Source organism: Micrasema longulum, unplaced genomic scaffold (genome assembly GCF_059751315.1).
Source record: "Micrasema longulum isolate JH-2025_06_02 unplaced genomic scaffold, ASM5975131v1 h1tg001384l, whole genome shotgun sequence".
NCBI lineage: Eukaryota > Metazoa > Arthropoda > Insecta > Trichoptera > Brachycentridae > Micrasema > Micrasema longulum.
Genome location: NW_028278570.1, coordinates 364,714 through 383,971, shown reverse-complemented (window position 1 = coordinate 383,971; position 19,258 = coordinate 364,714). Strand labels below are relative to the sequence as shown.

General features: G+C 32.4%; 1 protein-coding gene across 4 annotated transcripts in view; it reads left to right on the top strand.

Annotated features, from left to right (window-relative positions):
- The first annotated feature begins 3,436 nt into the window (after positions 1-3,436).
- LOC148275577 (protein kinase C-binding protein NELL1-like) overlaps positions 3,437-19,258 on the top strand; it is a 33,626-nt gene continuing 17,804 nt past the window's right edge. For 3 of the 4 annotated variants that reach the window (XR_015823997.1, XM_088235501.1, XM_088235500.1), the window contains exons 1-4: positions 3,437-3,533; positions 16,516-16,666; positions 18,605-18,881; positions 19,025-19,180. Coding sequence is in view for 3 of the 4 variants with exons in the window: in XM_088235501.1 (XP_088091627.1) it covers positions 3,458-3,533; positions 16,516-16,666; positions 18,605-18,881; positions 19,025-19,180 (660 nt within the window). In the remaining variant the exon portion in view is untranslated. Of the gene's footprint in view, positions 3,534-16,515; positions 16,667-17,468; positions 17,500-18,604; positions 18,882-19,024; positions 19,181-19,258 lie in introns of those variants that run through there. The other variant, XM_088235502.1, reaches the window with a different exon arrangement.

The following is a 19,258-nucleotide window of genomic DNA, read 5'->3' as shown; positions in this document are numbered from 1 at the left end:
AGATATCAATAAACCAAAATAAATTTGATATTTCTGATAACGTGTTGGCAATTTACATATTTATTCTATGTTTATAATATTTTTAATCGTATTAAAAATATCAATATCAATTACATATGAACTCTCCATTATTTTCACAGCGGGTAGAGCCACTAGTTGCACATTATACAAGGATAATAATAATATTACATACCGACATTATACAGAAATTACATCAGGTAGTATCTATGAATTTTTTTGCACTTACATTACCCCTACTTAAACGTGCAACTTTGAATGCATTAGATATTAATAGGTCAATAATTCTTTTAACATACATAAAAGTTACATAGAGCCTAAGTCGATAATTCATTTAAATCGCTTAAACCTTTAACTCAACTAGGCTTTGTAAGTTCTGCCCTATTATGAAGGAGCCGTTTCCCGCCAAAAAGCTTTTCGAGTTTACCGTCAAAAGGGGAGACTTATAAATTTAGAAAGATTATATTGCTTTCGAGCCACTTTTTCCTTTTTTAATTTAGTGAATTATTTGATATGGCGCGGGGGTACTCGTATCTATTTTTTGCGGTGTGTCATATTGCGAGTCAGGTAATGGTCGCCTGGTGTAATTTTAGTTTTTTATTCCCTTTCCCTATTTCTGTGCTACTTCTTTATTTACGCGTTTCGTTTAGGAGGTAATTTCTAGAAGGATTGTGAGTCATTTGAATTAAAAGCAGTTTCTTTCATTATTTTAACTTTTTAAATAATATTAATATCATATACGTATTTTAATATTAACAGCATATATGTATAAGGCAATAAACACTTACATAAGGACATTAACAATACAATCATCGGCAGTCCCAGTCAGTTCAGATCCCAGATGCCTAGTTTGTAGGTAAAATAATTCAATTAGATGAATCTCACCCGCATAAATAAAGGTTTCAGCTTTTTAGCTTCACAAACATCAGCAGATGAAAGAATTGAAGGAATATAGATGTTCAAATATGGGCAGAATGGTGAATGTTACACAGTGTGTAAAGTGGCCACTTAAATCAGCCATTGACAGGTCATAAGCCCTGTAGATGCCTAGACTTCTATATTACCTTCTTTTATATGTTCTTCATCTTTGTTGTAATATGTTAATAAAATATTTACGCAGTTGTTCTTTCTGTTTCTCCGTTTATACATGTGATAAACACGCATCTAACACAACATCGTTTCTTCTGTCAACCTTCAGCTGGGTAGGAGCACCCATGCATCCACAAGCATAAATCCTACAGCTCAAACAGACAAAGCTGTATTTAGATATTTTTTTAAGATTATTGTGTTGAAAATTTGACATTTTTGTTATTAAACTAACAAGCCTTAATTTTGCACAATTCTTGTCTAACTAAGAGTACCTACTGTCTGCTCGATATGTAGTAATAAATTTAAACCATAAAATAGCTTTCATAGACCGGCACCTTCGCTTTTTGAAGATTATATGTAGATACATCTTCCGTGCCATTTTCACATTGAATGAAACCTTCGAGTGTTTCCAATATCGAATAACTTGACATAACTTGATATCTTAAAGTGTAATGATATGGTCCAATTAGACATTCGGCCACCCCAAGAAGTATCAAACTACCGCCATACAATAATCATACACGCCATATGTAAAGGGAGGGCTTAGAAGAGGGGATGCGGTGAGTTATGTCCACTGGATATATCCAGTAGTTTCTAAGGCACGCAATCGTTATTCATCGGCTTACTAATTTCCTTGGGCGGTTTACAAAAAGAACATATAAATAAATGTAGTTTTGTTGACTTCTAACGCATGACAGATGCAAGGGATGAGAGAAAAAAGCTGCGTCATTGAAGGATCATTATGTTGGCGTCGGCGTCGTGTCATCCATCAATCTAGGGAAGTCAGAATAAACAGGTCAATATTGTATTATTCTATGAAAATATATTGATTACGGCATCAACCAAATTCTTCAGATTGTAGTAAAATCAAAATATGGAAGTATACCTCTATACCATAATATAGATCATGTTTTTTTATATAAAAAAGCTCTGTAGCTCTATCACAAATAACTATCGACGTGCTAATAAGCGACGTAATAACAATTTCTTACCATGGTTGTTTATCGTATTCGCGATTACAATGGAACATCCGTGAACACCTAATATTAAATGTCAAAATATTTACGTTTCGCGACGTATAATCCTGCTGCGCAATCATATATTTGAATTTCATCGGTGTAAATATGGAAAATTTTACAAAACTGCTATACATATTTATTTATCATGCTATTTATTGCATTTAGCCGGCGGCCGGCAAGCCAAATGTCAAGAAAAGCGGTCGACATAGTAATTGTAATTAAATTTTCACTTTTTTGTATTAGACACTCCTTACTATTTTGCAAATGCAATAAATTGTAATTTTTTTTTATAGTAAACGCCGACTTTTCGCCAGTGAACTGTATTTATTTACGAGGAAAACAAAAAACAAACCGACACGAGCGTTGACTTAGAGATTACACACGCGTTGACTTACGACTGCGATAACTTAAGCATGTTCATTATTGTTCATTGTGATTGAAGTACAAACTACAACAGTTACTACAAAGTAATTCTGACGAATGATAAACCGTGGTGTAAAATCCTTAAGGACATTTATAAATATAAGCTGTTTTTTTAATAAATGAGAATGTTTAGCACTGGGGGAAGTTGGATATAAAAAATGTATTCTTACACGCGGTAAAAATTAGAGCGTTTAATTGTAGAGCGACGTTTCTTGAAAATGAATGAAAATAATCATAAAAATGGTTTTGATAAAAATTAACTACTTTGCAACTTCACAGGTTTACGTGACCACGTGTATGCGATGGCCAATTGTTTACTGCGTTTTTATGTTGTTGTGGCAACCGATTTACGGTTTCCGGGGTAGCCACGTTTTTTGACGTTCGGCGTGTTTCGACGTTTAGTTGTTATAAATTATAATTAAACTGGGTTCAACTTTTAAATGTCAAAAACAAATCAAACTGTTTGTCGCTCCTACAAACTAATCCAATTATATCGAACGATGTCGTAGAATGTCTGCAAGTCAGCGGCTCGTACAATAAACTCGTACAACGTCGATTAAACCCATGTTTTCTTTGCTTCTTGTCAGTTATGTTTCATTTTTCTGATGTGTATTTCGATCACTCACCGACAAAAACACGTGACGTCGCGGGCGGTGTAATTTCGAAGTTTCGATGGGGATTTTCAAAATAGCAAACCTAATAGCGATCAAAAAAGTCATAACGATGATAATACGATATACAAAAAAAAAGGTTTTTTGCTTAGTTTGATAGTCTATTAACCAACCTTTATTTTTTAAAACTGAACTTCCTTTTCATTGTGCTTTTCCTCCTATTGCAATGATCAACATGCATTTAATTGATGTGTTTTCCTGTTGCTTTCAGCCGCAGAGGTGGACCTGCTAGGGGCTATGTCCCTCCACAACTCCACCCGACAGGGGGTGGTGCCTGTCACGGTAGAGCAGCGGCCGGCCTTTCAATTTAGTGGTAAGAATTTTCATACGTAAGTTAGTCGACATTGAGAAGAAGCTGCGCAGAAAATCGTTGAGAAAGGATCAAAAGATTATACCACATCAATCTGTGATTCACACAACACGTGGTGAAGCAGAGGTTAGCTTGTTTGACTACCACACTTGTGGTAAGACTGATCATCTTGCCATGACGAAATAAAATATTCTACTCAATATCTAAAACTGCTTTAATCATCACAAATAATGTTATCTGGGACCGATGCGGTGCTTTTTAATGTCCAAAGTTATTGATTCCATCATCGCTCACTTATCCGCATCAAATGGTGAAAAGAGAAATGCTTTAATACACCAATCACATTATATGTACATCTATCACTGTGACATAATTAAAAGGTGATCAGTTGCTTCGGGTACCAGTCCAGGGATGAAATATTTGGCTTAGAGCTAACGCGGATGGAGGCGTTATGGAGTCTGAATAAAGACATGGGAAATGTCGTAACCGTAATAAATCATTAGGACTTATGACGGAGGTAATATAATTAACGGTAAAAATAGTAAAGGAAATTTTTTAAATAAACAAAAGGACACAAAATGCCGAACATTGGTGGGCTTATTGCCAAATGGCAATTTCTTCCAACCAACCAATAAAATAAAAGTTTTATTTTTATAATCCAAGTTACAGAACATATTCAATAGAAAAAAAAAGACTAAAAAGCTAAAGATATATAAAAACTATAGTGAAATCAGAATTGCAAGGGTAACATAGATAACTCCTTCAAATACCATTTTGTAGCAGGCAAGTGGTGTACTTTGCTAGATCCTTTTGATTCAATATAAACAAAACTAGATATTTTTATGATCGATCTTAACCAAAGCCAACTACTATAGTAACTTACATCGCTTGCTTTACTAACTTTCTTCTCCAAACATAATCAATTTGTAATGTTATCTATCGTCGTATCATCGACCCCCCGCTTAACTGCAGATTGCATACAGCATATCAACTTGCAATAAACAAAACACTGAAATTCCTCCATTAATATTTGAATGCAATATGTCGGGGGAGTTCTGAGGAAATTTGAAACTGGGGACGTCATCACCAGAGCAGTTTAGGGGGTGACCGGGGAATTGTTTTCTCTTTTGCCTTCAATATTATTTTAATTCCCTTCAAACCTCGCTCAAAGCTCTGGGCGTATTTCTGTACTCCCCTGGACAATGGGAGATGATTATCTTTATATACATAATTCTTCTGTGAATGTTTTTGTTTGTGTTTGAGTGGGTCCCTGGATGGTTAAGATTCACAATAATTGGACCCGGTAGGTGGCGCTGCGATCTATATCTTTGGGCAACGGCAAATCACCCAATGACGAAACGAAAAGACTGAAATGTCAAATGTCACTTAGTATATAGTTTATCGAAAATTCGAATATCTAAAAAACACAATTTATTTATCGGCAGTCAGATAGACGACATAATTTTGGTGCTAGAATATTAATAGTAGCTAGTAAAAAAGAGAAGACACTTATAAGAAGAAGAAGCCCCAGGCTAGAGAAAAATTACATTGAATTTTTGTGTTCTCACCGGGAATCTAATCCAGAACCTTCCGTGCGTGAGTTAAGCGTTTTAACCATTACACCACGGAGGCCGCCCGTTTTCTTGGTATAAAGTGACGTCATTGTTGGAATTAATAATACATTTATTTATTATATTTTAAATCTTAAGATAGAGCACCCATAAACATTTTAAAGAAATATTTGCGTTCTTATGATTTCACCAAATACTTTTCAGCATTTTCAACGAGTTGTAAATAACTCACTATTAGAAAATGGAAATCAAGTTGGAGTAGAGTGGGATTCGAATCGCGGACCTCAGCAGGCTTATTCTGTCACAATTTCGTAAGTTCATTCGCTCGTCACCTAACCATCTCACTCTAACGCAATTAAAATCGAATTTCGCTCTCGTTCCCTCTCATACGATACGAATGAATTTACGAAACAAATTAGTTACAAAATAAGGCCACTGATCCTCGAGTCCGTAACAATAGCCACGGGACCACAACCCGATTCTAACACATTCTTATGTGTGCTCTAATAATTACATTACAACATATACCTTTATGTTTTTCATAAATTATTTAACACATATTTTTTTATTTTTTTTATTTTTATTTATTTAAATCTTAAAGTAGGGCACACTTATCATACATATTGTTATGTGTGTTCTAATAATAACATTGCAAATATATTTAATTTATAAATTGTTTATCACATATGTCTTGACCATTATTTTAAATTTTGATATGTTTTTTTCTTCATAAATATTTTTTTCCATATCGTAATACTTTTTAATTGCTTTAAATAAAATTGAATTTTGTGACTTTGCCTTTTTCCTAAATGGAAGTATAATTTTGTTCTTTTCTCTAGTATTGTGATCGTGTTCATGCTGGTTCCGATCAATTTTTTTCCAAAATTCTGTTTTTTTTATTAGAGTTTATAATTTTATGAACAAATATCATTGTATTGTAAAATATTCTTTGTTTATATGTTAATAATTTCATTTCGTTTACCATCGACTTTACCCTCGTGTATCTGTTTTTTTTCAAAATGATTCTAAAGGCTTTATTTTGCAATACAGTTAGTTTATCTATGTTTTCTTTGTTTGATAAAAATAAAATTCTACTACAGTAGTTAACGTGTGGTTCAATAATTGCTTTGTAAATAGTTTTGCAAGAGTCCTTATCAATAAATCTTCTGATTCTTCCCAAAATTGATATTTTTTTGCAATCTTATTTATTACCATCTCAGCGTTTTGGTGAAATGTAAGTTTTGAATCCAACATTACACCCAAATATTTAATTTCAGTGACTTCATTAAGTTTTTCATTTTCTATTACAATTGATGGTGTAATATTTATTCTTTTGTCTCCTATATTAATATATTTAGTTTTGTTAACATTTAATTTTAATTTATTAATTTTTAGCCACAGTGATACATCGACAATCCTTTTGACAATCCTTTTTGATAGAGAAAGATGATTGGAAATCAATACAACAAGCAAAAGGATCTTCTATTCTTCGCATAATTATTATTTTGCATGACCCGTCCGCGTCCTTTTAGAAATACTACACCCCTGTGGGGGGAGATTAGGGCAAGCTGGCACTAATACGCTAATTTTTAAGTAGACGGTACTTTTCAATAATAATTGTATTAGACACGTGTAGAAAATCACGAACGTTGGTGCATTCAAAATAATCGTGTTTTTACACATCTCTTTTGTACTTTGATTTTTAATATAGTACATTCACATAATATATGTTTGGGGTTGGTATAACCCCTAAAACAAGCTACTAATAGTAAATTATTTTCAGAAAAAAAATAAAACACAGAATAACCGATTTCTTTCCTTTATCACGTAAAATTATAAATAAATTAAATTATAGTTAAATTATTACTATAATATCAAATTGCATTGTAGTATTGGCAAATACGCATTTCATAGATACATATTTTTATTTCTTATTTTTTCGTGATAATATATGCTTGCTTGTTTATTAATTTAACTTAAAATGTCTTTCTTGCTTACCGTAACACTTTATTTATTGTTTGCTTTACATAATTTATTTCATAAGCTTATATCTTTGCATTTTTTGTTTATATGCTTACGGTTTTTTCTTGCATACCTTTGTTATTATTGTTTTTTTTTTACTTTGTAAAACTTTTTATCATATCCTTTTTAACTAATTTCACAATTTTTTTTCTGTATATTCTGTTTATTATTTAGTATGTTAGCATGTATTTCATTTTTATTTTTTTATAAATGCCTTTTGGGCGTTAATGAACAAAATAAATAAATAAATAAAATGTTCAAAATGTCATTCATTATTTTTAAACAAGTAGTTTATTTTCCCAATTTTGCGGTACCATCCAAATAAATCTAGTTTAATCTCTAGATAAAGATTGTTTTTAATTATTTATTAATTTACTATCATATTTTATACATATTTTTTTTTGTACAACGTTGCTTTGATTATCTTCTTCTTCTTCTTCAGCCTTATTCTCTCCAATGCTGGATAAAGGCCTCTTTCGAACGTCTCCATTCCTCAATGTTTGATTATGTCCAAACGCTTGCAGACTGGCTGGATTTCCTCCCTAGGGGGTTGTTCATATTTAAATTTATTTCAACAGAGAGGGAAAAAAATTTGAGAAGGGAATATGGAAGTCTAGGCATTTACAGGGCTTATGACCTGTCATTGGCTGGTTTAAGTGGCCACTTTACACACTGTGTAACATTCACCATTCTGCCCATGTTTGAACATCCACATTTCCTCAACTCTTCCATCTGTTGAATTTTGTGAAGTAAAAGAGCTGAAACCTTTATCACGTGGGTGAGATTCATCCGGCTGAACAAAACTTCACAAAAGTCAACAGATGGAAGAGTTGAGGAAATGTGGATGTTCAAACTTGGGCAGAATGGTGAATGTTACACAGTGTGTAAAGTGGCCACTTAAACCAGCCAATGACAGGTCATAAGCCCTGTAAATGCCAAGACTTCCATATTCCCTTCTCAAAAATTTTTCCCTCTCTGTTGAAATAAATTTAAATGTCTCCATTCCTTCCTATCACCCGCTTGACTATCTAACTAGGGTTATTTACCCCGATACTCGCTTAGGCCAGTTCAAATTATATACATAAGAAACAGTAATCAGTACATAGAAAAATGAAAAAGGGTATTAGACATAGTAAAATACAAATTTAAAAAAAACAAAGTAAAAAAAACAGTAAAAACGTATTTAAAAACCCAGTAAAATACATAGTAAAAAGAGAATACATTATAAAAAATACAGTAAAAGACATAGTAAAAACGCATTTGAAAACCCAGTAAAAAACATATAAAAATGTATTAAAAACATAGTAAAATGAAGTATTAGAAAGAAAAACCATATTTTTTTTAAATAAAAATAAATATAAAGTTTATATTTGAAGCACTAACTTAGTGGTTATTCATTATAAAGAAAATAAATAAAACAACTTTGTTTTTAACTTCTTAGTTACGTAAACCTTGACAAAGAAGCTTGTTTGCTTTGAAACCGGTCGGTGAAAAATAAAAATTAGTGGTTAAAAACAAAGTTGTTTTATTTAAAAATAAATAATTTAAATTTATTGCAACAGAGATGGAAAACATTTTTGAGAAGGGAATATGGGAGTCTAAGCATTAAGAGGGCTTACGACCTGTCATTGACTGGTTTAAATGGCCACTTTACACACTGTGTAACATTCACCATACTGCCTATGTTTGAACATTTACATTTCCGCAACTCTTCCATCTGTTGATTTTTTAAGTAAAAGAGGAGTGGTTTATATTTAAATTTGTTGCAACAGAGAGGGAAAACATTTTTGAGAAGAGAATATGGGAGTCTAGGCGTTTTGAAATATGAAAAACTCCCTAGGGAGAAAATCCAGCCAGTCTGCAAGCATTTGGACATGCTCAAAATATTGTTGAATTAGAAAAATATGTATTTATTTTTACCGAAACAAACAGTCAACAATGATTTAAAAACATAAAAAGATTTCGTTCAAAGACAGACCAGCGAAGTTTCTAAATAAAAAATCATACATATTAAATTGTGGTACAAAAAAGTGTGATCGGCATATTACAATAATTTGTATCTGTGAATTTCTTAGTAGGATTACAATCTGGACACAGGAAATCACTTCATTTCGAGTTTGACTCATGTTCCTGCTAATAAAAAATTTACCTTATTTTCAATACGACAGTGATATGAATATTATTCCTCCATTTAAATAATATGGAGCTGTATCACTGAATTACCGAATTGCCGTAAAATAAATTCAATATGTAGTAAGTAAAATACCGAATATCATTTAAAAAATATTTGTTGATCTTCTTAATTTATGTTGAAGCTAAAAACATTTCCACTAAATTTCGGAAAATTCGACGCGCGGCACCTAAGTCTTCACCACAACCTCACTAATGCCATGACATTTCTTTATTCCAAGTGGGGTCTTTCATCCCCTATTGAGGGAATCTAAGTGATTAAACAAAGGAATGAAAGGAAGATATCTCCTTGTCAAGGGCCCTGACGACACCCCAAGTCGTGCGCCTGCATATTGCGAAGGGACATTATAAGAAAATAAAAGACGGGAAACTGCAGAAAAATAATAATTAATTATTCATTTTCAGGTGGTGAATTTTAACTAGATAATAATAATAATAATATATTTCGTTAAAATTTTAATAGAAAGAAAACTGCCCTCAGAGTTTACTTTTTTCCCCTCTTACACCTATTTCCGTTTCTAAGATTATGATTTCACTCTTATGTAAATTTTTATTTTCACAAAATTTTCAAGAATTTTTTTAAGTACTTTTTAGTTCATTTAGTTACCTAATTTCTTCGTTCTAAACTTGCTGTCCTTTTAACATTGTTATAAATCTGATTTAAACAGTTTGCTCATACTAATTTGAAAATAAACCTTACAATGTATTTTGCAGATTCGTGATTTTGACATAGACACGATAATTAACAATATGTGAATTCATTTTGAAAAAAAAAACATCTAAAACGGGTACCTATATCACGAAGGGGCAAGTTGCACCAAAATAGGCCAAAAAAGTATTTTTACCTTTCTTTTTTCATGCAATGTATTTGTCTATTTTCACCAAAACGCAATACTTAATCAACTCTAAACTTTGTTTAACTTGTACTGCAACTGGGCCTACCAAATAAAAGGTTATTAACAACGAAGCCATTTAAAAAATAATGCCACATCACAAATAAATCCATCGACACAGATCGTCTAAACTAAGTTATGTCCAATAATAAAATAAATAAAACAACTTTGTTTTTAACCACTAATTTTTATTTTTCACCGACCGGTTTCAAAGCAAACAAGCTTCTTTGTCAAGGTTTATGTAACTAATGAATTGATTCCTTTTTATTTTATTTCTATCACGTTCACTAAACACTACACGTGGACCCAATAAATCAAGTGGTTTTTTCTTACACAAGTGGTAATTTGATATCATTATTTTCGAAGTAAGCCAGGAGAGGACTAAAAGAAATATTCTTTATTTGGTTATTAATTATTGTTTTCTTATTATGAATCGCTTTTTAAATTTCTAAGATTTCTAAGTTGTCTAATTTTAATATTTTATTTTCAACATGAAGTACTTTTAATCCAGTGTCTTTATTGAAATTATGATTATTTTCTATCAGATGATTTGCGAATTCAGAAAAAATATTATTATTTAAGCATCTTAAGTGTTCTTTTACTCTTATTTTAAAGTTTCTTTAAGTTTTTCCAATGTAGATTGAATCGCAATCATTACAATTTAATTGGTATATTCCAGATTTATTATATTTATGGACTTTGTCTTTGTGATTGTTTAACAATTTTCCAATATTATTAGTTGTGTAAAAAGCCGGTTTAATGTTTGATGGTAGGGAATTTGATAATTGTTTTGAAAAATTGTCATTTATAAAGAGAATCCGCCTCCATTGTTTACGTGGGTTTGCTTTATTTATTTTATTATAATGAATAACCACAAAGTTAGTGCTTCAAATATAAACTTTACATAAGTTATGTCCATTTAAGAAAATGGCGACGCATTTTTTCTTTCGTGGATTCGGAGCCATCCCCAAATCGTGAGACCAATAAAGCGAGTAATTTAACCCGCTTTCAAATACGCGCTACTTGCTCCCTTTTGAATAACAATTGATATAGTAAACATTTCCCCACGGGCGGTGTGAAAGCCCTTTGTGGTGATTATTGTACGGGCAATTTAATCCCTCGCCTGAATAAATATCAATTAATACCCCGGCGCGATATTGGCCCGCGACACCCAAAGCGACTAACGCTGACGCTGGCGGTGACGGTTCTCTCTGGCGACAAACTTTGAACTGAGATAAACGGTTAATTTGCTAAGTGCCAAAGGGAAACCGATCAACTTAATTCGATTTAAATTTCGAATATGCGCTTTTTGGGAAACTTTTATAAGGCTTATAATTTGTTTTTTTTAAGTGGTAGGTGGATAGTTAGTGCCTGCCTAAGTAGACAAATTCTTGAAAGTAATCACGTCAAGAGAAATAATAATTTAGATTAAAACACTTCGTCATAAGTTTACAACAAATGTTCAGTGTTACACTGTTTAAATATCCGGTAAATTAGGTTTTTTTATTGTTATGACTGACGTCACTTTTGATAACCAAAGCTTGTTTCCAAAATAATGTGGATTTTATTCCATTATTTGATAAACCATAAATCATCTAGTCGTAATTTAAATTTTAATCACCTTACCTATATGTTAAGTGTTTATATAATAATAATGAAACAACTCATTTAGTATACATTTAACTTTGTTTAAATCACTAAATACAATTTTAAACGAACCCATGTACACTAATTTTGATACAATTAATCAATTTTTATAGACAAAACGTTTATTTTACGGTTTGTTTATAAAAGTTTACTAAAAATCACGACTCGTGATTATAGTTTTAATTATATGAATCATAATCAAATGTTTCACTGCTATGGCACCCCGATTGCAGCGTATGGTAAGCTTATTAATCTTGCGCTTCGAAAATTATTTTATATTCACAAACTTGTATTTATTATTAGTTTGGTGCGATCTAGTTTTAGATTACTAAAATATATTATATGTTTATTTGAAGAAAAAAAATAAGATTAGTTAAGCACCAACAAATAAAGGCTATTAAACATTCTCAATGTAATATTTTTTACCTTCAGTTTTTGTGAAAAATTACTTTAAGTTCCCTTTGAAAATAATTGTAAATGATAATTAATTTAACAATGTTTGAGTATGTCCAAATGCTTGCAGACTGGCTGAATTTCCTCCCTAGGGAGTTATTCATATTTAAATGTATTTCAACACAGGGTGTAAAGTGGCCACTTAAACCAGCCAATGACAGGTCATAAGCCCTGTAAATGCCTAGACTTCCATATTCCCTTCTCAAAAATGTTTTCCCTCTATGTTGAAATAAATTTAGATGATTAATTTACTTATAAGTACTTACACAAGAAATACGTCAATTTTGCGGTCACACGTGGCAATTCAATGTTCTACCACGTGATTCTGGGTGAAGGGTTGAATCGGCGTTGAAAATACAGTCATTTTGTAGAGGATAATCCTTTATTGAATAAATTAGCAAATACCCTCGATTCAACGCGTTACAAATAAAGGGTAGAAATGACAATGGCGATGCCACAACATGTTAAAATTTCCTATAGTTTAAGATAATGAGAATTCATTTGAATAGGTAGGTAGTAATTTTTTGACATATTTGAAAGAAAATTATTGGAGCAATAATTTAAGTTTGTAAACAAATTTTGGGTTCTACACCATAGAAAATGTATTTAAATTTATGTAAAAGTAATTTAAATTAGGGAAATTTATAGGTGAAAGTTAATTGTAATTTATATGTTTTTTTAAAAATCAATAACGGGTTGACGGTTTAATCCGCTAAGTTTGATAGACCAATAACCGGTTTCATCGCTTTCACGACAGCGCGAGATATTATATAAAATAAATACTATAGGTACATACTACATAGATACAAATAAAAACCGAAGCTGCGTTTTAAATATATTTTTTTATCGTGAAGGCTATTTATTGTCTTTCCAAATAAAATATTTGATTTACCCCATAAAATTTTTGACAAAATATATTATTCATTATATAAGCAGGCGCGATGCCCAAAAAAAAGTTTTTTTATTATATTTTGAAAAATGAAAGTACCAACGCAAATTTGAAAAAAAGCTCATTCAAATCGGCTTTGCCAACCCTACAGATTTTGTAAATTCTACCGATTTTTAAACACCTCCTAGCCACCCTTTCCCCTGTCCGCGGTATTTGGGTCGATAGGTAATGAATCTGCAGATCTCTACCGATTTTTGTTTGATAAAGGTTGGCCTGTTTCAAATTCAAAACAAAAACCAAAAACGTCTAAAAACTTTTCTGTTTCAGTGGAATTGAGTTTCCTTGTAACTATAATGTATAAAGTCTGAGTTCAGCCTCAATTATTTTCTGTATCCATAAATATAATTCTCATTATTATTTGTTTAATAAACTTTCTATTTAATTGGTTCGAGAATGGTGATTTAAGGAACACCAAATGGTAATAGTATATTTTACCGGTCGCGGTGGGTTCGATTGCTTTCAATTTGTACACTCGTAAGTCAAATGTCAAAACTTTGGCTCAAATTACAGAACCACTGGCGACGAAGATGCCTTAGGACTTTAGGAAAAATGTATTGGTGACATTTCATCCCCCCATATTTACTTCTGTAGGTATTGAATTCTTCCGGGGTTGTCGTCACCATGAAAATTACACGGCGATAAATTTCGCAAATGCGTTATTAGCCCTGTTAAATGGCGCACGCTTGTCTATCTGCTTTGTTCCCCAAATCACGACCCTTCCCCCATCTCAATTCGATTCTATTGCGACGCAGATTTGTTGAATGTGTCAGGAAAATAAATTTGACATTTTTCAGTTTTCTTACCCAACGCGTACCGAAGTATATTTCGAAATCAAAATACAGTTACGTTCTTGTCGGATTCCAATTGGCAATATTAATACATATTTCGTCTTTAGCTATCAAAAATGATGCCACTTAACTGATGCCCAAACGTTCAGTGATCCCAACGCCTAGGTATTTAGTCGTTGGTCTTCGTCCACTAGCTAAGTTTGACGTTTAGAATCGAATCCAAAATGTCTGCTTGTATCATGAAAGCGTGTAAAAACCTTTTGGACAAAGATTGTAATAATAATTGTGTAACTTTTCATTGGTAAATATTTGTTCATGACTGATTAACAAAGCTTAAAATGATTCATATAAAAAATATACAAATATATATTTAGCTCTTCTTACTTACATTGCACTGATAGGAATACATTTTTTATAATATTATACATGTGAGTCAATATTTTATTTTTGCGTTCCCCAAAACCCAGTGAATAGAAATAAATGAGTCGAAATTATAAGGAATTTAAGGAAAGAATCCGATTGGAATCCAAAAACTAATATTGATTGTAAACATTAAAATACAAACTTTTTTTGTGTACCAAAAATGGATATCCTCCATTCCATTTTTTGGTAATATATGCATGCTCGTCGAATACAGCCCCGGCGGAAACATTTCTGAATGCTTAACTTAAAAATGCCAATTTTGGATTTGTTCCTTTATTATTCCTCGGGAGCAAATTGAGTCGATGTCATAACTTTGTGTATTCCAATGGCCAATTACTGTGGAAAATTACAACACAGAACACATTGGCTTGAGAAAAATAACACGAAGAGAAACAACAGCAACAATTAAAATAGGCTCATTGCGTTTTATCGATTTTCGAGATATTAATGTCATTTTTTCTCCTGAATGAGTTCAATATAATGGAATATTCAAAACTGAAAAAATCTGGCTCCTTGTCTTACAAATTGTAGAAAATATTTTTTTAAAGAGCAATCTAAATGCGGTGATTGCGGCAACAAGGTCTCAAGAAAGGAGTTTTTCTTTTTTTAATTTAAAGTACACATTTTTGTCCGATGTATCTGTGATTGTATCTAGAAATATATTTTACATAAATTAAAAACATTTAATTAAATATGTCAACCCAGTCTCCCACATATCGGCGGGATTGTAGAACAACGACGCTAGTGACTTTCTTAAACTTTACGTAAGAGCGGTTTAATTTTTTTTACGCTTTATGTCACAACAAAAGTATGCCATTTGAAACTTGGATCAGTTATATATATCATTTTTATCAAACCTGGAACAAAAGCCTTTATATAACTTTTCAATATCAAATGTAAAAGAGTTAATGACATATTTTTGCACATCCGTCGTTGTTCTACGATCCCGACGAAATAAGGTTTTTCTTTCTCTTTTTGCTCTCCTATAAATTCGTTATTCGTCGTTGCGCCGGCAATATATGTTAAGAAACATTATAAAAAATGTTAAGAAGATTAACCCGTCCCTTACTGTGCTAAAAAAATCCGCTCATTCCAGTTCTGTGTAGTCAATACAAATACAAAAATTAGGGATTTCAAATCTGAAAAATGGAACATTCTTAGACAGTTGCTTCATTCAACTATATTGATGTTAAAAGTGATACAATTTTTAACGTAATCGCCAAAAATTATTTAAAAAATAATTTGCTAACGCCCACAGCACGGGCAAACTGACCACCCTTAGCGGAGCTCCTAGGCACTTCTAGAGCAACTGGCGTTCTGTGGCAGTGGTACAGGCTAGCCTGTGTCCCGCGTGAAATTGTATCTCTCGCTCGTAAATATATCTGTTGTATCGAAAGTGAGACGTGGTGTGTGAAACAATCGTATATTATTTGATAGTCTTTCACTTCATACGGCGCGACTTGCAACACATTAGTAAACTTTTTATTATATTATTTATCTCCAATTTCTGATAAAATGCTTTTTCTGTGCCCAATAAGTACTTATTATTTAATAATAAATTATTTCAATCGATACATAAATGTATAAAGAAGGAAAACCGAAAATCTTAAGCAAGAATTTATTATATTTACAAAGCTATAAAAGTTATTAGATGCAATGTGTCACACTGGGAAGGGAAAGTTAATAAAACAATGGACCTTTTAAATATGGATTAAAAAAATAAATAAATCTAATTACAAAAAGGAAAAATATGTTTTTTTTATATATAAGTTTAAATATTAATATATTTTAAATATCTAAATTTAAATACCACGTTGAAATAAAATGATATAGTCTTAATGAAAAATCAAAAACACTTTTCTATCGGAATTCCATTGTAGTTATAGTATAAAAACACATTTAGGAAAGAAAAATCACTCAATAAATATTACCGATGCAACGACGTATTTTTCATGCGCCTGTTTTTGTCATGTACCCTTTATTTATTTATTTAATATATGTATTTTTGTTGTTTAATATATTAATTGATATTGTAATTTAATATTCCAGGTGATAATCGCGAACTAGAGCTACCTCCACAAACGTTTCAGAGAGCAACAGAATTATTAAAGGAATCTCCAGAGTTCACTATGATGGCTACTTTAAAGCAAGAGTTGGACAATTCTGGAACAATCATCTCTTTTTCACACGGATATAACAGGTAAAGCTGGTACTTTGATTAACACAAAATAATTTGTATTAAAAAACTTTTACATTCAATAACTTGTAAAGTCATTTATATTTTATACACAACTCAATAGAGAGCAATTCATATAAACGTACCAAATTAAGAATAAGATAATTTAAAGCGAAACTAAACAAACTTTTACAACACACTCCATCCAAACTCCCATGCTGTTTTCATTGATTCTTCTGATATTTTTTTATTTTATTTTAATTTTTGGAATTTACTTAAGTAATAATTATATTAAAAATTGTAGAACAAACTCCCTCACTGAAAACGATAACTAAATATTTAATTTAAATTATTTATTGACAATTCTTGATGGAATTCCATAGTAATGATGTAATAACTTATATTTACATATTTACTTAAGTTATTAATTCAAAAATACTCAGTACACTTCCACTTATTTTTTTGACCAATTAGCGCATGATAACTAAATATGTAGATGTAAATATAATACTTTTATGTATGAAAAAAAGTTAAATTAAGTTTGTTTATGCTGATATTCAATTTTTTTTTCAATATATTGTTGCAACATATAATTGTAAAATCATCATAAGGACTCTTGATCCTTGTTCTTACCCGGTGAGCAGTCTGGATCAGACTAGACCCTTACGTTGTCGGGGAAACCTCACTAACCATAGTTATTACTAGACTGAGCTAAAACTGTTTATAATAATTTTTCAGTTCTGTCAGATAGGAGAAAGCTTGTATCCCTTCATGTAAGGGAAGCGTATTTCTGCCAAGTCCTGTAAGTGTTACTTGTTGATTGCAGGTGTGGGACGGTAGTGCGACACCGGAGGCTGGTGAGTTCTAAATCTCAACATCGCATATCGGTGAGCTATACGTGTCATTAGGTGCACAAGATCCACTCGTTATATTTGTTGAACAGTGAATGCTGTAGTGGATCGTATGTACCACTCCTGACATATTTATATATAGGGGAGAATCATGTATCTTGGAATGTGTGTACCTCGGAATGGTCCTCCTAAGCTAAACCTTACCGATAAATTCATTACTTTGTATGCATGTTCGTTACTGAAGTATATTAATTTCCACTCACTTCATCAAATTATTCCTACTACCCGAAGCATTTGATTATTTTCAGCCAAGTATTGGCTTTCACTCTTTGGTGATGTTTTTTTCCTTTTAATTACCGGCTTTTATTTGAAACGCATGCGTGACTCGTGTTTCCATCATGTTATGATTCGTGTTGTCATGTTTTATTTCCCAAACCCGTTATTATATACCCTCAATGTTTTGTGGTTCCTTTGTGATATATTAGCCCTAATCCATATTCGATGTTTGATGTTTCACTTTCCATTAATACCACTGTTAAGGTATGTTATCTCCTTATCTTACCACTGAAATTAAATTTGCATCCTGTTATTATTATTGTTAAATCTCTGAAGAAAGGAGGAAACCATACAATTTTCAATATTTGAGTTGCGTTAACTGCATTCCAAGTAACATGAGAATCCGCTTTCTCCAATAGTTCACGCTTTAAGCGATATATGAAAATATAAATTTCACACTGTCACACTCTTCAAATGCTTATGCCTAATTTTCGAGTTTCATAAATATCGTGGAATTCTGAATGGTTCAATTACATAAAGCTCACCTAGAACTTACTGCTTCTAAGTTATTTTGGAGTAGCAACATTATATTATTACTTAAATGCGTTCCGAGGTACATGAGCCCCCTATGTATGAAGTAAATGTGGCGATTTTGAGATCTAGACATCATGCCATATCGCTCCTTCGTATAGTAACAAATCACGTACACATCGCATGCATTTTGTTTATATCGCGTAATGGACGCATCGACGGCGTCCCAATATTCAGGTGTCTCAGTACCTCGGAATGGAACTGTTTGTTCCTCCTTTGAGATGAATAATGGTGTGTGGCGCAGGTACCTGGAGATGCAGTCCAGTGGCCGCAAGGACGAAGTGCGACTGCACTACGTGGCTGCTGGCTCCGACTTGGCCAAGATGGAGTGCTTCCCCTACCGCCTGGCGGACAACAAGTGGCACCGAGTGGCCATCAGCGTGTCGGGGACAGAGGTGGAGGTCTTCATGGACTGCAACTCCATCTACAAGAAAATCATCCCTCTACCCGACAGAAACTTCACCCAGCCCCAGCTGTCCCTATGGCTCGGCCAAAGGAATGGAAGGCATTCCTTTTTTAAGGTAATATCCTACACCACGGAACATGTGTTTGTATCTAAATGCTTCATAATAATATTATGTTATTCATATTTGTATTCTCTCAATATCAACATCAGGAATTCCGTTGCAGCACCTTACATTATACCTATTGTTTCTCTTTATAGGGTACATTATTGGATGTAAAAATTGTGACAGGACCTCACGGCTACACAAACCAGTGCCCCAATGTACGAACAGCTTGCCCCACTTGTGGACAATATTCTGTTATGGAGAGCAGAATACAGGTCATGGAAGAAGAAGTAAAGGAGCTAAAACGAATAGTAATTCCATTTTTTTGTAATACATGCCTTGGTTTTGGGTTCAAACCCCACCGAGAACACAATAAATCATTATAATTG